Consider the following 23,377-nt stretch of genomic DNA (forward strand, 5'->3'; position numbering starts at 1 on the left):
TTGGACAGACCTGTAACTGCTTCATTTGTTACTCATCGCTGGCGTGAGCATGACACATACGTGCGTGTGTGACGCTTTGTCGTCTCCGGAGAACCCCGCTGTGCTTTCTGTTGACCTCTCTCGTCCATTCTCTCTCTCATACACACAAACATTCACCCATCAGCACCTCTATTAGGAGCCTCAGACTAATTTTGTGGCACAAACTCGCACATTCAACGTGCTTTTTTTATTGTGTTTGCTCACCAACCAAGACTGTGTAGCATTGTTAAACTCTACAAGTGTATCACAATGGTGGTAATGTCTGCTCAATTTGAGGCTAGAAAAGATGCTTCCAAATCAAAACTGTAGACTTTTTCCACACAGGTGGTCCTGACCCCCTAAGACTTCTATTTAACAGCAACAATATATTAGTCTGGTGACCGCTTCACACAACAATTCACACGCAGCCCCAGTGTGAACTTTTACACAGCTAAGTTGCTTAGGGAGATACAATAAAACAGATTTCATTTATATCTGTCAGTTTGTGACTAACAGGGGCTGCAGGAAACTTGTGCAATATTGAGGTCACTATTTATCTTTTTTTTTTAAATCTCTGATAGCAAGATTAATGATTTTACTCATTTTAAATTGACAACAAAATGGCACTTTCACTGTGCTCGCCTGCAATGCACATATAATCACGCTTAAAATTCAAGTCCAAATATGACTTTCTTTACATGAAATCAGTGTCATCTATGAGCAAAATAAAATATTATTGTTATATGAATTATAAATTATATGAATAATAATAAGGCTATGCTCAAATGGCAGCACAAGCATGTTACAAAATATACAACTGACATACACAAGAAAGAAAAATCACTACAGACAAGACGTTAAAACTGCTTTTGCTATTTAAAAAAAGACATTTTTAAACATTAAGACAATTGCAGTTGCTTATTTTACTTGTTTAAAACAATCAGAGATTTAAGAAAAAATCATTCAAATGATTGTTGTCCATACTTTCAGAGGCTGTTGTGACTTATTCCAAGTGGATAAAGGTGCCAACATGAATGCTCTTTTACGGAGTTCACTGATACGAAGAGAGCACTAGTTGTAATTTGACTAAATATCAAGACGAAATATGAAAATCTGTTTAAATAATGGAGTGGATTTATTTACAGATTGTTGGACGGATGGTACACAAAAAAATATATATATATAAAACGTGATGAGTGTAGATGTTATTGCTGGTGGCCTTAAGCAGATTACTGGCATATAAAGAGAAAGAAGATGTGTGTCTATAACGTTCAGTGATACTGGCTAATGGAAGACCAAATCAATAGCGTGATCAATAAGGAAGGGAAGCAGACACCACAGCAATTTAGATAAGTTGCAAATGATTATTCAGTCAATGATAACTTTAGTGACCAGGAAACACAAAGCTCTGCAGTAGGGGTTTTGTTATTGCATGGTACACATATTAGGTAAATGCTGTGTATGTGCATGCAGTGAAATAAAAATTTGTTTCAGCAATATGTGTGCGCTTGAGAAAAAGTACGGACGCACGCACATAAACAGGTGCCCGACCGTCTCACTTTACTGCACAAAAAGCTTTTCAACTCCACTGCAAGCAAGCTATAAATATCACTTGTAGCTGATTACACATTTTAAAGTCCCCTCTTCCACTCAGAAATATGTTTTTCCCTCCTTGTTCCTGCAGTTAAATGTTTGAGCTTCGCTGTGCAGAATGATGTATGTGCAGTTTGACACTTGAAGGCTGTTTTCACTTTCATCCGCTGTTAAGTGGAAAGTTTCTCTGTGATTTCCTGCATATGAGCAGGATTTTTGACATCACGACGAGTTCAGAAGCCAATCGTGGTGCAATATTCGATTTACACAAGTGTGATGTGGAAACTTGAGGCCGCCAGTGCACATTAGGAAGAGACTTTTCAGTGAAATATGAGACATCTTGTGTCCAACAGTTAATCTGAAATTAAACATATTTGCCATTTTAAGGATTTTTAAAAAGGGGTAATTATACTTTTTTTGTGGAAAAAAACCCATATCAGACACATATTATTGTCACAAGCGGAGTATTACATATCTTAATACATGTCTGAAGGGGATTGTTAAATATTTTCCCAGATTAGCTCTTGTTCAAGACATAAATATTAGCTTGAGAGGTTTCTTTTTTTGGACCCGTTTAGGCCACACACACACACAAACAGACAGTTAAGTTGTAGTTTTTTTCCATGACTTTGACATTTTAAAAACAGATTTAATTGAGTAATTTATGCTTTGGGATTTGTGGGCTGATTCGCTATTCATTTCCAGCTCTTTAAGAGCAGTTGCGATCCACAAAATCAGAAAGTGCAAACATTTCTGCTATTGAGAAGCACACTACACTAAATCTTATATAGTAGTTTGGGGGAAAATCATCATTAAAAACTGATTGGTTTAGGGACAATTATTCCCTAAATGGAATAAAATGTTGAGGATGAAAGGCGGTGAGATAGTTGAGTCAAGTGTAGAGTAAGTGGTGTCGACACTGCCATCGTAGTAACACTGCTGCAGCCACAAGAGTATTACTGCACTCCTTTATCATGACTCTTGAGCTCTGGGGCTTAAAAGTCATTCACGGGTTGGTGCAACATCTTGTAGGATTAAAGACAAACATAGAGCTTTGTGTCACTTATCATAAACACAATCAGTTAGAGGCACTGTGCGCTTCTGAGTGTGTATACAGGAGAGAGTGAGGAGCAGGAAATTTAAAAAAAACCCACTGCTGTACTAGGAGGAGTAGGAGGAGGAGGAGGAGGAGGAGGAGGAGGATGGGGGGGGGGGGGAGTAAACAACAAATAAAACATGAGCAGATTTTTCCCCAAACCTTCTGTTTTCATGCTTGGATTTAAAGTTCCCCAACGCTCCACTAACATGGTCCAGGGAGGAGATGGCCTCACAAAAACAGGGCATTCCATGGCTCACTTGATTATTCCCACTTCCTGCTTGCAGAGACGCTCCCAACAAAAAAGGAATCAACAAGAGAAACAAGGACGTCAACAAAATCAACGTGGCTCAAACCTAAACGCTGACCGAGAAAAAACAAACAAACCAGGGCTTTGTGAGAATCCCTGAGGGAGCTCTGCCACTTAGGGTGTTTTTAAACCTATAGTCTGTTTGCTTTGCTCCCAATCAGTGGATGAGTTACTAATTTGTTGCATTTCTCTTTGGTTCAGTTATGGTTTCACACACACACACAAAAAAAGAAGCGAACCAAACTGTATCAACAAAAGCCATGTGGGAGCTGTCACTCCATTAATTAGTCAGAAATCAGAGTAAGGAGAGTTTGTTTTTCTTCCGGCATATTTATCCGAAATGGACCATCAGCAGAGTTAGAATTTCTTCCTAATTACAGTCATCGTTTGGACCATATAACAAGCCAAAATATGCAAGCAGAACAGCACATCTGAAGGCACTTCAAGGCAACGTCTAGAGAGCAATGTGTTGCACCATGTTAGTTGAAGAAGATGTGCTGCCTTCAGTCTGCTGAAGAGGAGAAAGGAGGACACAATGAGCGCATACCTGCCTGTACATAACAACATAATAATAACATAATGCACAGTGCAGCTGGCTATGTGAGCTGGTTTAATCCAAAAAAAAATGTGCAATGCTTTCTGCAGTTGGGCCGGATCATGTTCATACCACAAAAGAACTGAACCGGAGTTCATTTGTAACCGGACCGAAACCACCTCTTCAACAAGGTCTCGGTCTGGTTGTTCTGAGAGCGATTGCTGTGTTCACACCTGCCCAAACCAACCGCACCATGGGGGTAAAAGCACCGGGGTTCGATTCAACCAAACTAAACAAGGCAGTTGTGAAAACACCATTAGACTAGCCCAGACAGACAGTCAGGCTTAAGTGGCCACCTGTTTCAAAACACCATAGAAATTGAGAACTGCTGTTGTGGAAGCTGTTGTGTAGACGAGTTGGTTGCTTATTGGTTAAATTCCAGTTTCCGCTATTAATACCGAATGTGTTGTCACATGCAAAGTGTTAAAATACAGCTTCTTTCACTAAATCTAGGAAGCATCTTTAACTGTAAATCCAAGATGGGATGGAGACAGGGTCTGAAATTAACACCCACCGAGCGCTAAATGCAGGTAATTTTCCCATTTGGCGAGTAAATCTCAGAAGGCTATCCACCACGCTGGCGGGTAAATGTTTGTACCAAAATAGTCATGTGATAAAATATCTGGCATGACGGCTCAGAAGGAATTATCCATGTTTGTCCCTGTACAGTGTAGACGTACGCACCATGTGTGTTTAAACACACAGTTTAAACTGTGCCACGAAACGTACTCGAGATGGTCTGAGGCGAAGGAGCACCAACCATATTTTGCCCAGTAAAAAAAATATGCTTAGCCGGTGGATATTTTTTTCATCCACCAGTCCCCTTGGCAGGTGAGTGAAAAAGTTGATTTCAGACACTGGATGGAGATAAGAGCTGATGGTGAGGGACAGTGACCCATTCAGAGCCACAAGTACACCAGGCTGAGGATGTGAGGGACTATCAGGTTTCAGAGTGATAGATAGAGGCTTTCAATGACTGTGTGTGGCCAGCAGATAAAGGGCAGCATTTGTTTGTGGTTGGTTTTAATGCCATTCCGGGTGACCTACTCCTCCACAGGGACATCAGTACCCTGACAGATTAGCCTCAAAGGGCCATTTGTGTGACTGAGAGTGTAGTTCCTGAGCTCCTGTATGATCAAAAGGTTCAGAAACAGCATCCCATCCCAAAGAAATGTCATTGCTGAATTTAACCACTCTGAACTTCACATGTTCATTGGCCGCGGTCCCTTTTTTTTTTTTTTTTTTTAATCTGCAGTCATAACCTGCTAAAATGCGTGAATGCCGCAAACAGGCAGTTTGCTCAAGCAGAACAAACATCTGGCACAAGTTGACCTCAAACTGTACTACTGACAGGATGGGAAATAAACCACATACAAAGCAATTACGACTGGCTGATAAGTGAGTCTGTTTACTAAGCTTTACTGACAGCAACAATTACTGCATTTGCAGCAGGGCTTTTCTAGTCAGGAGAGGACGTATGCAGGGCAGTGTAGTTTAAAATACAGATGTGCAGAGGTTTTGTGAATTTTTTTTTCATAATTTAAGATCAATATACATTACAAGACTTTTACATTTACTAAAAATATCCCAAACACAGTCAGACATAATTTGTAGCAAGTACAATAAAATGATGACTTAAGACAAGACTGATTTTGACCAGCTCAACTGCAAAACCCTGAATTTGCTCCTTATAATGCTGACATAAGACATTTGCTAATACAAAAAAGTTGTTACCAGCCACTCTGGCCACCGGACTGACTGCATTTTAGTTTATGTATGTTTGTAAAAAGGATTTAAGAGTGCCACTCCCTACTCTGGATACAGTCAGGCCTGTGCCCTTTACCTCTGAGGTTTTTTAACACCGGCTATTGAGAAGATGAGATCAACACATAAATACAGCTGGACAGAGAAAATGGCGTCACCTTGCACATCTTGTCTGCATGTACTTAATGCCTGTAGCCAACAGAGCTCCCATCCTATCACAGTGCTCCAGCAGGGCATGCGGCAGCCACAGACTCTCCCCTATCGCAAACAGCTGCCGCCACCAACACAGCCATCAATTATTCACTGGAGCCTTGCCTCCGTGTTTACCTTTGAGGCTGGCGACCGAGGCCGGAGTGCTGCGATACAACAGTGCAAGTGTACAGACCAGTTGTTAAGTCCAGAACACACCGCCACCGCGGCGACGCAGGGAATCATCGGGCGCACGTCATGAGACGGCCTCAGCCCGAACAGGAGATGCTACTGTGGGTAAAGTCACGCAGGGTCGGACGAAAAACATAATAATGATGCCACTTTGAAGTACAGAGCGGTATTTCTCAGCGTTTTTCTACCTCAAATACAACCTTTCCTTTTTCAATTAATCAACTCGTTTTCTATTAATAATTTGTTCTTGGAAATATGAAGAATAGTGAAAAACGCCCGTCACAAGTTCTTGAGCTGAGTGCCCATGTTGACACATTCAAATTGCTTGTTTTGTCCAATCAACAAGTCCACTATCCAAAAAGGTATTCAAATTTATAATGATGTGAAAAAGAAAGGTAGCAAATTCTTTACATTTGAGCAGGTGGACTCAGCCAAAGCTCTGCAATTTGGGCTGAGAAAAGATCTTACAATTAAGCAAAATTGCTGTTGATTTATTGTGCGGGGGGGGGGTGCTTTTCAGGGGCACTGACATTGAAGAATAGGTCAGTTTGACACCAAAAACACAACAGGCGGCCATCTCCAAGCATGCTGTATTGCAGCGCTGTGTTTTTCACTGTAGTTTTAGCATTACACAGTTAACCTTGCTACTATTTCCCAAGAAGAATGTATGATTTTGTAAAGTGAAAGGGAGGGTGAGGGAGGAGAATGTCTAAGCAGTGAGTGTGCGCATATGCTTGTCAGATAGAGTGAAGCAAAAGATCCATCTACGCGGCGCAGAAGTCTCCTCTGACAGCTCTTTCCCACCTGACACTGGATGTCAGCCCAGACTCCGGTGTTCATGTATAGATGGATGGCCCCAACATCAGAGTCCCAGAGGGCCAGGGATCAGTGGAACTCAGCCCCCAGATCACTTCCTCCGGTAGAGGTGCCAGAGCCCCCCCCCACACCCACCCCCCACCCCTTCTCCTGTTAATCCTTCTCCAGAATAAAATACACCCCCACCGCCACTACACACACACACACACACACACAACTCCCATTACCCCTCTGCCCCACCACATTGGGAGGAGGGGGGCAGGCAGGATGTGAGACCAGCTGGTCATCAGCTCAGACAAAGAAACCTGCTGAATGTGCTCCAGCATCAAAAAGGAGCTCAGATCTCTCACATTGCTGTTTCTTCGTGGGTTCACCAGCTCTGGATCTCTTTCACTTTTTACCGATCCTGTATTAGGGGGAAAGGGGGGGGGGGGGCTGATTACAGAATTTAAAACTCTACACCTGTTTTTCCCACAATATATTCTTCTATAATTGGGATGGGGGTAGTCTCAGTTACAGCCAAAGACTGAGGAAATCTTATAGCCTGTCCTGACACATGGAAACAAAACATTCACACAACAAATCTTATTTTAGATTCAGTTACACTTTGTGAACAATAGCCCTGCCGGCTTCCACATGCTTTACTAAAGCAGGAAAGAGGAGAGTAGTAGAGTGAGAAAGAGCTGAGCCAGAGGAAAGATGTGGTTTTACTGCAGAGAGGCCAGTGGCAGGTGTAATTTATCTTTCGTCATAGCCTAGTTCAGCCCGTCGCTGGGGAGATAGAAACCAGGACTCTCCTGTAGAGTTAACTGGAAACTCAGGGAGGGGAGAAGGACTGCAGAACTCAACAGCACACTGCAGGGACATGGAGTAAAGTATAGAGGTCCTAGATTGTTAAACCAAACTTCCCTCAGTGAGCAGCAAACTTTTCCCTGCATTTCTCACCCCTCCTATAGGAGTTTTACAGCAGATGGGTGTAGCACCACTCATTCTCAATCAGACGGAGCCGGTTTTCTGTCTTCCTTAAGATAATAATAAAGACTTATGTAACAAAAACATAAAACAAAAACACTTGAATATTCAAGATTAGGCAAACAATTGGAGACCATTTCACATTCAGCAAGAGCTGACTGAAGGGGCCTAATTTAGGTCTCGTTTGACCCAAGGGACTCGAGAGAAAAGCACTCAGATTTTTATCTGTGCATTTATGTGCTCGAAAAGAGACCCATACGGCAGAGAAGCAGATCCCAGAGGAGGCGAACACTTAGTTGCACTGGCCTGCATGCAGGGGGGTCGAAAATGTGGTGCTGAGGGGCGTTTTCACGGCCGGGTGAAGCCCTAATCTGTCCTTTAGCCGCAGATCTGTTCGCACACACACAGAGGGGGCACTAGTGACAGCTGAGGATTAAAAAGATTGCACAGTCATCCTTCCTATCTATCATGCACATATACATCTTTATTCAGACTGCAAACTATCCAAACGTCTAATTTTCCAATTTCAGGCAAAGCTTGACCTCCAGTTAGTAGGAAACAGAATCATAAACTGGTAAACACATGGAATCAGTTATACTGAGTTATAGATTTCCTCGCAGCCCAGTTATTGGGTGCAGAAGTTCTCGTATTCCTGAAATTGTAGAGGCAGGATCTCAGAACTGTAACATATTACGGCGTACCTGGAAGGTCCTATTAGGTAATAATACTGGGAGTGACATGCATAAAACCTGTTTGGCAAAGTTCTGATGGGGACACACCCATCAGGGATTTGTTCCCTATTTCAACAATGGAAAAGCAGAGACAAGAAGAAGTAGATATAGTAGGCCGTTGTTTGGACTACCGCATACTGTACCTGGAGCTCAGCTACCTTCTCTAAAAAGTGACCTCCTTGTGCTTTTTAGCAGGTGTAACTGACCTACAACAGATCTTTAAAATGATCATTTGAGTCGCGATATGCTTGAAGTCTTAATGTAAGGCTGGTCATGGGCAGTGCAGAGCACACAGGAAACACAAAGAGCCATGACATTGGATATGAGGGGGGCAATCAGACTGGTGAATGGACTTCTTTGTAACCTGTCATGGGACTTGAGAATGGCTAAAAAGATAATTCCCTCTTCCTCAACATGATCTTTGAGGCAGGGCTAGTTTGGCAAAGCAGCAAAAAGAAACTCAGATCACTTTGCTGTAAGCACAGGACATTTTTATATACATGCAATTTATTATAATTTTATTATTTAATTTAATTTTCCTTTTTAAAAACCTACAATGGTCTTGATGTCGCAAACAGAGACATCGTTACTGCAGCGAACATAATCTTAGATTGGTGGGCAGTGCGGGGGGGGTGAGTCACAGCAAACTTAAGGAACGAACTGTCAGGACATCTAAATCTCCATCTGTTCACTACGTTAAACCCCTACGGATACGATCTAGACCCATCCACCACCAACAACACATTAAATATCTCTACACATCACAACTGCTTTACTGTTCATTATTAATTCAAAAAGAGTTTCCAGCATTTAAAACATTTTAATGGCCATATTGATTATGTCATTGTGTATTTTATTTGTTTCAAAATTTTATTACACATATTAATTTACATGACTGAGACTAACCTTGCCTGACTGGTCTGTAGGGTTGTGTCTGTGTCCCACGACCTTTGTAAAGGTGTCTCCTCTGAGTCTACATGCTGTATATGGTTGCGCAGCCAATAAGCATGCCACATTTTGTCCATACCGTTTGTCATGAAAGGCGACCTCATTTCCAGACACATGGGATGAAATGATGAGCAAAAATGACCCGGGATGTTACACTGGCAACTAAAAATAGCCAAAGACTAACAATTAAGTCTGCAGACTCATCTCTGACTTGAATACACAGAGCCAGGGAAGGAGCACGCAAATGCCATCAATGCATTCAGACCCTTACGCACTTTTTGGGATCATTATGTTAATGCGATTCATCATACAGTCAGTGCCCTTGTTCCCAACCCTGTATGGGCAGTGACCTCGCACGCTGCTCCCCTCACTGAAGCCCCGCTGACTCTCAGGACCAGAGAGGGCCCATATGCTTTGTGTCTGCACGCTACACATTCACTGCAACCACACGAGACATTCTGTCACCACGTATTTATGTCTCCTGGTTGAGGCCAGCACCACACAGGGAGGCTGTGTCGGTTAGCTGTCTGCGCCAGAGCATTTGAGTGCATCCGTCAGTCAGTATTTCAGGGGCCGTGCACCAGGTACACTGCGGATATGTGACAGGTATGAGCTAAGTGGAGAACACGCACTGTCTGCAGGTAAGCATCACCACCGCCTCGGTCTTTGCGCAGTGAACAGTCCCTCTTCCATTAACAACAATTAAGACAAGCTAAAAATATTCAACAACTAGTGTGTGTGCATGTGTGTTGTTTTGAGTTTCTCTCTGTTCATCTGTGCTAAATCAAGCAAGTCCATATCCCCTGAGCAGCGATGCACAAGGTCATTTTTTATCAAACGAACACAGGAAGGACTGACCTAAAATAAATATGTGTGATAAAAATATTATACAAGTAAAAGCAAAAAAATTGTTCTAAAACACAAAGCTGGTCTGGTTGACTCTAGCGTGTCAGGATTTTGTTAGCTCAGGGTTTGGAGGTTTTTTTGTACTCTGACTATGCGCCTCATTTCCCAACATTCTGAAAATGAAGAGTCAAAAGTGATTACTGCAATATGTGTATCCACTGCCAAAACAAAAAAGCTCTATTGTTTATGATTCCCAGAAGGTAACATGCTGCGCTGTGCCAACACCTCAGCATCTGTTGACCTTGACTTGTTAACAATCTTCATTAGTGAATGTGCCACTTGTCCCTTTCACCACTAAAGCTAAAGCCATGAATTGTGAGACTGTCACAGTCTTCTACTGACTAGTGCATTCATACAAATGCCCTGCTCCATCAAAATCACAGCCAGTAGTTTGTCCTCAGGAAGAACAATGCCTTGAACTGAATAAAAACAGCCAGAAAGTCGAGCAAGCAAGTGTTTTGTTCCAGAGCTCTGTAGAGCCAGAGGGAAAACAGACCAACAACAGTCCTGCACCCCTTAAAAATAAACTCTTTGGCCACGCAAAGAGAACTTTTGTCATATTTCAAATAGTGGGAGTGTGGGTGGGGACAGCTTTGCAACTCATTCCACGCATGCCTTCCCACACTGCATCCAATCCAACTGGCCACTGATGCTATTACTACAGACAATATGGTGCGTGCCAGCTGTTTTGATCTGGGTTATACCCTCTTATCATGCAGCACATCCACCCTGCAGCAGGACAACACTCAGCACTCCTCTTAACAAAAAAAAACATCCTATCACACTGGTCCACTTCCCCCCGCACTTAATTCTTCTATTCAAACTAACTAAAGGCTGTTGGAAAGCCATGTCAATAAAATATACTGCCCTAAAAAGAACTGAATGAGCTGCATTAACTAGTTGTGGCGTTTTTTTAAACGTCATAACTCAAGTTTGGAGCTGATTTTGACATTGTGAGACCCTGCTGAAATACTGTTACACATACATGTGCGTGCAAGACAAAACAAAAGTATTCTAAAATGACAGGTTGAAACAAGAGATACTATCTTACTGTAAATATCTAATGCTGTTACATCACTGCAGGGCATAATGATCAAACCCATTTCCAGGGAAGTAAAGCAGGAGCTACCTGAGCTGAGAAGGAAGTATTTGAGTAGGTGATATAATGCACGCTATTTGACTGCTTATGTCACCTGGCAGTGACCTTTTGCTTCTCAAACATCTGAATAAAACAACCAAATGTGTAGTGATGCAGGGTAAACTCGACAGTTTAGACCAGAAAGCAGTAGCCTGTCATCATCCGCACATAACCCATATTTAGCCATTTCTGTCAGGAGAATAATAAACACAGAGGAGACACAGCTCTGTGCATACCTTGGGTAGTTCTTTGAGTTGGTTGGCATCGAGGAGAAGCTCCTCCAGGCTGCGACTGTAGCGGAATATCTCATCAGGGACTGTCTGCAAGTTGCAATGCCGCTTGTCCACCGACTCGACGTGGCGGTTGCAGCGCCACAGGGGGATACACTTCAGCATGTCCGGCCGCCGTGGGGGATTTGGTTGCCGGTGCTACTGAAATCTCCGCATCGGAGAGTGAAGCAGGGGGAGGTGGGAGTATATTTTGTGGGAGTGGGCTCACTCAATGTCAAAACACGACCGTGTTCCCACGACGATCCCGAACAGGAGGCCGAAATCCACTTAGAGACACAAAAATAATCCCTTCGATCAGTCAGCGATATTCCTAGTTTCAGTTCGGTCGTGCTCAAGGATTTGTCAGACTCGTCGTAGCGTCTTCCACCCCGGAATTAAAATTAGCATAAACAAAACTGTGAACTCCCACTCGGCTGAACTGTTTCCTCACTTCTTGCACTCACTTCTTCACGCAAACGGAATAACAAACGTTAGCTTGTTTTGCTACCGCCACCACCATCCCCTCTGTGTCAGACCCAAGCTCTGCCGTGGCTAGCTGGAAAAAAAAAAAATCACACAGCCAGCGACCCAGCTATGCAGAAGCGTAAAGTGAAGTGTCCTCGTCATGAGTAGCCACAGCTAATACAAACACTTGACTGGTGTTATAGATAAATAGCTACCACAACATAGCTAGCATGTCCCACGGAGCGAGTCAACAGATTAACCCGGGTATGGCTGCGCTGGGATGTACTCGTCCTCACCGGCTGTGTTGTTAGCAAGCTAGCTACCAACGGCTAGTAGCTGACTGAACGCCTTTGTGCCAAACTGCCGTTAGCCAATACTAATACCGCAAACGGCTACGGAAAACACCTTCTCAACCGGCCGGTTGTGTCTGGTAGCAACATACCAAAAGACGTCAAAGAAACTGCCCAGTGACTGCTCTTTTATTGCGACGTAGATGAAATGCCAGCAGCGAGGGCAGGAGCTTCAGCAACAGCCGCGCTTCCCTCCCCTTGTTGAGCTCGAGCCAGGCCGGTTTGGCGTGTGGGGGGCTGGGCTCGGTTTGAGCTGAAGCACCGCCGCTTTGCGCCTCTCTGTTGCAAAGGCCACACACGTTACTATACGGCTCCACCTAGCGGAAAACAGGTAGCTTCAACCAGCCTTCTCACATCTCATACTAAAAAATGTCATTATGACTTAAAGTATACCATAAAGTTTCACCTCCCTGCCCATATTTTGTACTATTAAGACATTTCAAACTCTACACTACTACACAGCTTTTTTTCTGCATCACTCAAAACATCACTAGGATTTTTCTTGGTTATATGTGGAATACATGTAGAGATATCTGTGCATAACTGGCTGCACCACATAAGAAAAGGGCTCTATGATAATGTGCATATAAGCAACCTTTAAAAATGGTTTTGGTAGTGTTTCATGTGTCCTTTAGCACTGACATGAACAGTTAACTCAGTCACTGTGGAGAAACCCTGTAACACTAAAATACCTACTGTACCTACATATTATACATATTTATTTTAGTTTAAAATACAAAATATGCAATATACCTGTATACAGACATTCCTTGTGTATACTATACTACTTAAATTCCTTGTATGTGTAAGTATACTTGGCCAATAAAGATGATTCTGATGAACAAAATCACAGATGCAGACTAAGATCTGATGCTGCTGAGGTGACCTCAGTAATTATTTTCAGGGTTCCCACACCTTCTTAAAACATAAAATTCAAGGAGTTTTCAAGGATTTTCCAGGCCCAATTCCCTCAAATTCAAGGACCCAACACAGCATAGTCTGAGACACGGATCAAGGTTAATTACTGTTGCAACACAAGTTTTTATGAGAACTGGCAGGCTTTACAGGAACTCAAACTATATGGTCTCTTGCCTTTTCTAACACAGCACAGAAAAACAATATTCTATTCTTGCACAAAATATATAAATTCAACCACTTTCAATGACCCATGTCTATTTGTCCCTTCAGGCCTTGATCCCCCCCATAAACTTTCATGGATTTAAAGGGTCCGTGGGAATCCAGTATTTTACTGATCAATGATTGAGGAGGCCTGTTCCTCCTCAAGCTGATATCCAATAATAGATAAAGCATCCACTCCCTTCACTCAGTATGTTTGGCTGCAAGTCATCAATGACGCAAACTTAAATTACTGCAGAATTGCAGGGCTAAAAAAAAAAAATAAAATAAATACTTGTCAGTACTGAGCAATCTCTGCCTTGTATTGTGCAAGATAAACAATGTCTATTGCACAATAATGACTCATTGTGACAAATGAACTTTTTCAAACACATTTCAATATCAAGTCAAACATGTTTAGTATTTATGGCTATTTTAATGTAGGTGTTTACAATGTGATCACCTCCTGTACAAACATGACCAAAGCAGTAGCATTAAAAAAAAAAAAAAAAAAAGTTAAAGGTCAAACTTCTTTAAAATAGTTTTTTTTACTCAGCAATCAAATACTATTTTCTACATTCAGATTCTAGAAATATGTTTACAGATTCTTCATTCATAAAAAAAAAAAAACAACTTTCTTCACACTTTTTGTGGACAAACAATAACCTTTAATCGTAGAAAGAAAAAGTGTTTACATGTCCCGGCAAGTCCATGAGAGGGAAAAAGAAAAACAAAAAAAAAAGAGGAGCTAAAGCAGGAAACCTAAATGTTCAGGATAGGATTACAAAAATTTGAAACTTGCACAAAAAAAAAGGAGTCTCCACAGATCACAAAGCAAAAATCTGACACGGAAATATTTTTAATGAATCCCCAAATGGGGCATTTTAACATTAATATGAACAGCAATTTAAAAAAAAAGAAAATAAACATAATTACAAGTTTCAGAGGCCCGCATTTCTAGCTGCAGTGACTGTGGCTGAAATGAGTTTGGGCGACAGGTACTGGGATGGGTGCTGTGCTGGTGAACCATTTCAGACGCTTTATGCAGAGAGGTCACTGCTGTTGAAACGGTCTTGGTCATACACCTCTGCAACAACTTTGCGACCTCCGAACCAGCGGTCGTTGAGGGCCTGGATTGCTTTGTTCATCTCTGAGGCCATGGAAAACTCTACAAAGATCTTGACAATGATATCTGCGTCTTCCTCTTCTCCTTGCTTTTCCTGGTAAATGATGACTCTGTTGACGGAGCCGAACTTGCCGCACTCTTCCGTCACCTCGCCTTCCAGGTCGTCATCGATGTCCTCTGGTCCGACCATATTTCGAAGGACCATTACGGTGGACTGGAGAGGACCAAGAATTCAATGAGTACAAATGATTTTGATACTAAAAAGGCAATCACTTTTCTAAAATCACAGCTTACAAACTGTTTAATCTTATCTCACCTCTGATTTTCGTAGCAGTTTCTGCATCACCATGTGTCTGGCGCTGCTGCCTGAAATGCTCATGTGCTCTTGGTCACTCAACATCTCCTGTCCTGTACCATCCTGAAGCATCTCCTCTTTCTCCTCTTTCTTCTCTAGTTGGCTAGAGCCTCCAGCTTGATTGGACAGGACTGGTGGTGACGCAAGCACAGGGTTCACGAGACCAACCTGGGGAAGCACTGGTATGGGAGGACGCACTGGTGTCACACCTTTGGGGGGGGGGGGGGGGGGGGGGGTAGACACGCAGTAAGTAAAGTAAACAAAGAAACAACTCACATTAAATATTGATTAATCAAACGTTTGCTATCACAGTCAGCTAGGACAGACGTATCCTACAAGATTATAAGCATCTGAATGTCCTTTACAACTAAAATTATAAACAAGATAAAGTCAAACATCCCGAAACACATCGACAAGATAAATGCAACGCATACAAATTGGATTCTTTGTTTTTTTGCAGTTTAGTATCACAAAGTTCACCTTTTGCCTTCAGAGTTCCAAACAGTTTAAAAATACATCAAAGGCTTCTTTAAATATAATTTCCTCATGTTTGAAGTACCTAAAATTAGTAGGAGCTTTGAGTCCAAGTCACATTCCTATTCCTAATTCCAAGAAGCTAAACTCGCATGGCATGATGCCTAGATTTTCATGGCATTTTAATAACATTTGGTGAGCAGATGGGACAAGAATTATACATTATTTCAGTAGTCCATCTTATGTGAGGATTCTGACCGACTCAGCCTTTGATTAAAATTAAGCAAACAAAGTACCTAAATTGTCAGCAGTTTATAGACCTTTAAAAACAGCAAGTTAAAAATTTATAGACTCAATTCATAAAATTAAATTCAACTGGTCTGGTACACAGCTTTACACCCAAGTTGTATGTTTGAAACAGTACTACATGCATCAATAAGATTTACTGAACTCGTTTACTTTTAATGAAAATGAGCACTCACTCATGTTTTGGTACACACCTGTGATGACCCCGGGTGCCTGGGCAGCCATAACAGCCTGAGGTATTCCCATTTGCTGACCGAGAAGCTGGGGCGCAGCTAACGCCCCCAGGACTGATGCCCCGGCTACAGCCTCCTTAAGAGAGGGGGGCCGAAGACATTAGGTAAGGGAAACACACAGAACACAGCACAAGGCAGCACAGTCAACGATCACACAGCATGGCACAACGTGAGCTCAACCTTGCCTCTTTTGAGGAGAATCAAGGTCACAAACATTATTTCTCAGTACAGATTTACTAACAAATTCAATAACTAGTCTTAGCAAGTCATAAATGTACAGCATTTAAGTGTTTATAAGTGTAATAATTAAACATTCTGTAAGGAACACAATTGTCTGGTTAATCATAGCGACTGTTCACACTGAAAAATATCATATTTGTGCTTACTAAGAGAAGACTCTTAGCTTGCACACCCAATCAGTGAATGGGAGGAGCTTTGCTTCCTTATATTACTAAACAATGTCGATCAAATGATATTAAATCTTACATTGTGTGTCTTCCATCATCTATTTCTTGTATATAATAGATTCTGTTTGTGTTTTGAACACATTAAGCTGAGTAAAATTGTTCTGAAATGTCTCAGAATTTTAAATTGACACTGTGTCTGGGCAACTACAGTTTACATGTGATGTGTAAAAAAAAACTGGCCTTCTCCCAGTCACCTCAATAAAAATTCTACGCCCATATTATCTGTGCTCGTGTCAATTCTAGCTAGATCTGGGTTATATTTACCTGGAAGGCCATTAAATCCCTTTGGAAGGGATTCATACTTGCCTGGGCCGTTATCTTAGCGGTGGCTGCCGCTGCGGCCACAGCTGCTGCAGGCGGCAGACCACCAGGGGTCGTGGGGGTCAGTAGGGGCATAGGCGGAGTCACTGCTTTGCCAACCCGTAGGTACTGACCCCCCAGGTCAAAGAGGTTCATAGAAGACACAGCATCCAGGGCTGACTGTGGCTTTTCATACTCTGTAAGTGAAAAAATAGTAGTTAGCAGCAGAGCGATGACAACACAAGAGCGCCGAGCGAATGAGGTCCCTCCAGCTCACCGATGAAGCCAAAGCCTCTGTGTCGTCCTGTGGTGGGATCCCTGGCTAACGTACAAGACTTGATCCTTCCGAAGGCCTCAAACACACTTTTGATGTCATCATCTGACAGGTCAGGGTGGACGGATGCCACGTAGATCCGGTTAAAAGCGCGCGCCTCCTCTGCCAGCTGGTCAATGATGGGTTGCGCCTGACCGATGTTACTTGGCCGCCCAACCTATAGCACAGATCATACCAGCAGGGCTACTGAACAAGTGGTTCATTATACAAACCGAGAACGCACTCTAAATCCTTGCCGCGCATCCGCTGGTTATGCTTAGGTACATGTCCATGACTATACTATTTAAACCTTATAATATACAGTACCAGTCAAAAGTTTGGACACACCTTCCCATCCAAGAGAATGGGAAGATGTGTCCAAACTTTTGACTAGTACTGTATATCTTTCTACCCATCTCATCCAGGCCACCTGGTACCAAATACACTAGCACTTAAAATTCCATCCTTTCAAAGCGGAGAGAGGTATAAAAAGGTAAATAAATAAATAATTAGCAAAAAAGTAAAGCTTTGAGATAAAACATGACTTGAGCACTGAACTGTGGACAATGGTCCAAGTTTGCTCTAAATCATTTGCATGTTCCAGTGACTGCTCATTTAAAAAAAAATACCACAAATTCAAAACCAGTCTCGCTATCAAACAAACAGGGTCTGCTGAGCAGACCACTTAACATAAATCTGATAACTGTAAGAAGATTTAAATTCATGATAAGTTTCTTTACATGAGTGGAAAATACAACTTTCCTTTTTCTGTAGTACCTAATATCACTTAATTCTGAATACAAATACAAAATTGATTTTACTGTGACACTATGAAACAAGGGTCAACAATAATTTCAAAACACTGGATTCTTGTATAGTGTGACTAGAGGACCGAAAGGGGAACGCAATGTCTCAGCGGCTTCGCACTCTAACAACTTCCTCTGTTTTTCAAAAGAACTAAGCTTCCTATATGACACGACAATCTTACAAAGGGTACTGGGATCTGTACTACAGATGGGGCGGCCAAGCAACACCAACCAGGCGCAGCCCATCATCAGCGCACCATGGAAACAGAGCGACGCCACGCGCCACTGGGCGTCGTACTGGAACTGGTCACTAAAACAGCCTTGACAATATCATGGATGCATAACACACAAGACAGACAATACACTAAACATACACACACAACACACGCACCTGGAAATCAACAGACACAGACAAGCAAAGAGAGAGAGAAATTAGTGTGTCTTTACATACTGTCAGACACTGAGATAACACATTTGAGCAATTTCATGAGTCATTCAAGTAACAACCAAGCAGTTAATTAAAAACTGACTCTGTATTCCAAATACCAGGAAGGAATCCAAATCCCTGTCTCACAGACTACACAAAAAAGACATCGTTAATGGAAAAGGAGATATTAGGGTTGTTCCAATTTATCCTAGTGTCGCTAAGGCCTCGAGAGACGCCCGTGTCTCCGGACAACTCACCTTAATGTTTCGCCCCCCCAACATGACTGAGTTCATCTGCTCCAGAGCCAGCTGAGCAGCCTCTGGCACATCATACTCCACAAAGGCAAACCCCTGCACGGTAAGAGAGAAAGCAAGAAAAACAGAACATTTACAAATGTTCTTTGTAGTTCTGGGCAGTTTAATCAAAAAGGAACTAGAGAATTTATACACATTTTGAAAAGATTATTATAATAGATTTTTGGCATTTTTGCTTTTATTGATAGCGGAGAGGCAGACAGGAAACAAGGGGGAGAAGAGAGAGAGAGAGAGAGAGAGATGGGGATGACATGCAACAAATCAAACCAGGGACATTGTGGTTATGTGTAGTAACCATTCGGCTACCGAGGCAGAATTCATACAATTTTTAACACTGTGAGAGACACTAACCTTGTGTTTCATTGTTACAGAATCCCAAGACATATCAATGCTCTTGATTGGGCCGAAGGGGGCAAAGGCCTGTCTGATGGTGTCCTCACCAAGCTCATAGTATATGGAACCCACATACACCCGACACATGATGGCTAGAGCACGTTGCCGCTGAGCTGCCACCTACCAACCGGGGAAAACAACACATGATAAGCATTAGAGAGTAAAAGAAAGGAAGACAAAAATACAAACACACACACTAATAATATATGTGTATTTTCTACTGTGCTTGCTTTCCCCAGAAATAGTCAGAGGCCAATTCAAAGTTAAGGGGTCTGGAGATAATAGGGTAATAATGGGATACAGTAATCAAAGGACATAACTTTGTGAAAGAAATACTAACACATATAAGACTTATAAAATATTTATGTCACCACTTGTAATTACTATATGGCCTCTATTCTGTTACTATTGAACAGACATATGGAGGAAAACACACTGAAGTGATTGACATGCACAGCCCTCACAAATATTTGGCTTCAGTAACTGACCTGTAGTCCAGGGATGCAAGTAAGGTAACAAAAGTAATCGTGGAGTTCAAACGAAATCCAAACAAAGTCTTGATGAAAGCATTTCACTTTCTTCTCAAGTCTAAGGGGAGGGATGGTTTAACCACTGAAAGTTGCTGTGTTTTATGGATGTCTTTAAGTCACTCTGCTTCTTTTAATTTTATTCTATCACCAACAAAATATAACAAGTGCCTAATTCATGACGTAATGGGGAAATTACTTGTTCATTGACAGAAAAAAAAATTGACTTTAAGATGGACACAAAGATCCCTGTTCCAGCAGTTCTCTCATTTTAGTCCATTAAAGGGATTGCTGTCCCTCTTTCGTCCCATGCCAAGGGCTTTGTTTTTAAAATCAAGCAAATGCATATTTTTCAAAGAGATTTGACTTTTCTCACATTTATAAACCCTTAATAAAGTCCTTTAAAACACCCCTAAAACAGCCAGAGAGCTTTGGCTATCTTCTTGTTAAAAAAAAAAAATACTAATGCAAATTATCCCACTGCGATTCATTAAAGCAAAAAGCCAAGTGCCTCAAAAAATTAATAACAGTCATTCTTCTCACAAGGATTTCAGACATGGTCGCATGTACACTAGCTGTAGAAAAGCAATTTTTCTTACAAAATATGCATTCTTTGATTAGATAAAATGGCAGGGATTGTTGCCAAAGCAACCAATACAAGAAGGGTAACAGTCCTTTTCCATTGGGAATGCGCACAGAAAAAAATTTAATAATCTATTGACCGATTGTAAAGGTGAGAGAGGATCTCCAAAGCCCATTGTCACTGCTGCCATCTGAAAGACAGTAAAGATGAAAAAAGTGCTGAAAAGTAGGTTAGATATCCCTTAGCTTTGTTTTTCAAAAAGGTCATTGCTTTGCTAGATAGACAAAAGTGGTTAGGCTAACACTGTATTCAGACCCTCCCTCTAAACAATATACAGTTTGGGGAGTTGCCTCCCCTGTCTAAATTACAAAATCACCACAAAGCAATTAACATAAACAAGTCCCCTTCTAAAATGCAAAGCATTTAACATTATAACCAAAGGCTTCATGATGATCTTCTCCATCTGAAAAAGAGCAGAGGCAAAAGCAAGGGCACATGGTCTACGCATGTGGTCTTTTTCACAGCATGGTGGTGAAGGGAGTAAGATTTCCAAAAAAAAACTTTATCAAAACCGACTTCTGAAACAAGAAAATTACTAACGCATGAAAAGATATTCTGTCTAGAATCAAGACTTCAACGCCGACACGTGCATTACAAACTTTTTCTTTTGGCGGATTAACAAAAAAAAAGTATCACATCTCACCTGCAGGTTGGTGAGCTGTTGTTGCTGATGGGCAATGGTCTGCTTCACCAACACACTCTTAATGCTTTGTTCCATGGCATACTTCTTTGCCTGGAAAAGGAGAAAAGTAATTAATTTAAATTCCTCATATGAACATACACTTGTTATAGCATTATTACTAAGACTACTGCAAACAAGAAAGGTTACTCAGAAATCAGATATTCGGGAAAGTGGAAAAATGTGTATACATGCACAGTAGTAATCTGGTTACTGTAAATCCATGAATACACGCAGCAGGTCAGTATTTTGGAAGACTTCTAGAGGCTGTTTACTCTGCCTAGAGTATTTGTCATGCACGCGCTTACATGTAAAAAGTTAATTAGAATCTTACTTACACATGTACATGGCCAAGAAATTGTCTTTCTCCAGGAGAAATCATGTTTCTCTAATCCCTTACCCCAATTATGGAAGCCAAGTTTCTCATACACATGATATTTAAGAATTTTGTCACTGCAGAAAACCAACAGTAACCTGATTACTTAAAGTCCCCCTCTACTCAAAAATGTGTTTTCTTCTTCTTCCTACAGTTGAATGTTTGGGCTTCACTGTGCAGAATGATGTACGTGCAGAGTTTGACGCTAAAAAGGCTGTTTTCACATTCAGCTACTGAAAGTGGAAAGTTCCTCTGTGCTCACTAAAAATCTAATTTTAGGGAGTTGGCCTCCGAGCACAATTCGTGACATCACAAATAGTTTGGAAGCCAATCCTGGTCCAATATTCAGCTTACACAAGTGAGATGTGGAAACTTGAAGCCTCCAGTGCACAAACACTGAAAATGGACTTAACAGTGAAGTAGGAGACATCTTGTGTCCAACAGTTAAACTTTTTGGAATAAGAGATATTTGCATATTTATAGATTCTGGGATTTTTAATGAAGGAGAATGAGAAAATGTAAGGATTTTAACAAAATAATTTAACTTTTTTTGTGGAGAACCATGCCAGAAACAAATCATTATTCAGAGAAAACATATCTTGAGGGGATTTTTAAGTGGATGTAAACACATTAATTTTAACATGAATTCCTCATATGCACTCTAGTTATAACATTTTTACTAAGGACATATTTTGGCAGATACTGCATGTCAGAGGTTTCCTACCCTCTGAAGTGCCTCCTGCTGCTCTGGGGTGAGTGGCGGCAGGCCAAGCTTGGAGCCTGTGCCCTGTCCATTCTCCATCGTCAGAGCTTCAGCTCCCTGCAATTCAGAAACAGCAATTTATACAAGAAATAATGTGAAACGAGAGTCTGGAGCATACACACCGTCCTCTTATGTAGCCATAACTATAATATTACCCTGTAAGAAAATTCCTGAATTGCAAAAAGAAGTCAAGTCACCTCACAAAGGATGTGTTATTATTAAATATGCTAGTAAATACAGCACATATACCCGGATTTACACCAGGTGGGACCGGACGAGCTCCTTACCTACGCAACCCTCTAATCGCTGGGTCCACCAGACTGAGGCAGGAAAGCCCCCAAGGGGAAGATGACTGACGGGAAGCTTTAACAATTCAACAAATTCTAGGGAAAATAAAAAATGCCTTCAGACTAGCAATAAGAGACACAGGCAGCTAGCAGTATTTTTACAGTGCAGCCTACAAATAGCCAGCCCGTCTTCCCCCTTATTTCAGTCAGCTAACGTGATGCACATGAATGCTAACACACTGCAGCTCGGTAAAGTAGCAATAACGGGCTAAGACTTAAGCTTAGCCGAATGGTTGTTCGGCTAAAGTCGACGTGGATAAACACTACGACTTATCTTTGTTACATTTCAATGACCCCAAGTGCATAATTACAACAAAAAGCACAAAAATGATTAGCGGGGCCTGGTTTCTATTTAGCTTCGATATTAGCTAATGTTAGGCATTCATTACTATGGCGCCAGAAGCAAGCTGTTTTTAACCCCGGTGATAGATATATATTCACAATTTACCGGACATTTAATACAGCTAAACGCTACTAGACATCGCGCGTTATTTACGCAACGACCACTGCAGCTAAATAAAGTCTTAACGTGTCTATTTGTCAAGAAATTTAATTACCGCAGTCTCCGTAACCGCCATGAAGCACACCTTCTTGAAGAGGCCCACACACCATAAATATCGCGAGATTCTCCCGTTTTCAATGAAAGGTATCGCGATAGATCAACCCTCGCGATGGAGAGTTTTGAATGCAACGGAAATAAAACAGTCTATGACCTGATTGGGAATTTCAATTATGCTGACTGTGTTTTCCTCAAGTGCAAATGTTCTGGTCTTTTATTTATGGTGACTTAAATTGGAAAAAGGAATGAGGAATATCTGGCAAATGGTTTTAATAAAATTAAAGGTCTCATTTTAAATTTTACATAGAGCAAGTACATTCAGTGAAGGTTTAAACTGAATATTAATTATTCTTGTGATTTCTGTGGTCTAGACAAATAAAAAAATATTTCGATTGTATGTAATCCAAAATATTTTTGGATTGATATGCAAAACTTTCTATCTAAATGGTCCATGCTTTATGGTAGTGATATTTTAATGTATTTTGAAAATAACTCAAAGAA

General features: G+C 41.4%; 2 protein-coding genes across 24 annotated transcripts in view; both read right to left on the reverse strand.

Moving 5' to 3' along the window:
• scrib (scribble planar cell polarity protein) overlaps positions 1-12,629 on the reverse strand; it is a 68,698-nt gene extending 56,069 nt beyond the window's left edge. For 7 of the 16 annotated variants that reach the window (XM_044338985.1, XM_044338984.1, XM_044338983.1 and 4 more), the window contains exon 1: positions 11,505-12,627. In XM_044338985.1, the coding sequence (XP_044194920.1) occupies positions 11,505-11,663 (159 nt within the window). In that variant the 5' untranslated portion in view covers positions 11,664-12,627. Of the gene's footprint in view, positions 1-11,504 lie in introns of all 16 variants that reach the window. The other 9 variants (XM_044338974.1, XM_044338973.1, XM_044338972.1 and 6 more) reach the window with 4 other exon arrangements.
• Positions 12,630-13,884: 1,255 nt separating this feature from the next.
• Positions 13,885-22,980, reverse strand: puf60b (poly-U binding splicing factor b). Of its 8 annotated transcripts, none has more exons than XM_044338993.1 (12): positions 22,875-22,980; positions 22,258-22,353; positions 21,932-22,027; positions 20,796-20,885; positions 20,232-20,282; positions 18,941-19,102; positions 18,533-18,625; positions 17,007-17,220; positions 16,694-16,926; positions 15,906-16,038; positions 14,911-15,158; positions 13,885-14,808 (listed from the first exon to the last, which is right to left on the reverse strand). In XM_044338993.1, exons 3-12 carry the CDS (start codon positions 22,007-22,009, stop codon positions 14,509-14,511), a joined length of 1,602 nt encoding a protein of 533 aa, XP_044194928.1. In that variant the 5' UTR covers positions 22,010-22,027; positions 22,258-22,353; positions 22,875-22,980; the 3' UTR covers positions 13,885-14,508. The 8 variants fall into 8 exon arrangements, with proteins under 8 accessions (XP_044194928.1, XP_044194929.1, XP_044194932.1 ...); XM_044338994.1 differs by lacking the exon at positions 22,875-22,980 and adding an exon at positions 22,766-22,788; XM_044338997.1 differs by lacking the exon at positions 22,258-22,353 and having other exon boundaries at positions 15,924-16,038; positions 16,736-16,926; positions 22,875-22,974.
• Positions 22,981-23,377: the final 397 nt, after the last annotated feature.

The sequence above is a fragment of the Thunnus albacares genome, chromosome 21 (genome assembly GCF_914725855.1).
Source record: "Thunnus albacares chromosome 21, fThuAlb1.1, whole genome shotgun sequence".
In the NCBI taxonomy this organism is placed as follows: Eukaryota; Metazoa; Chordata; class Actinopteri; order Scombriformes; family Scombridae; genus Thunnus; species Thunnus albacares.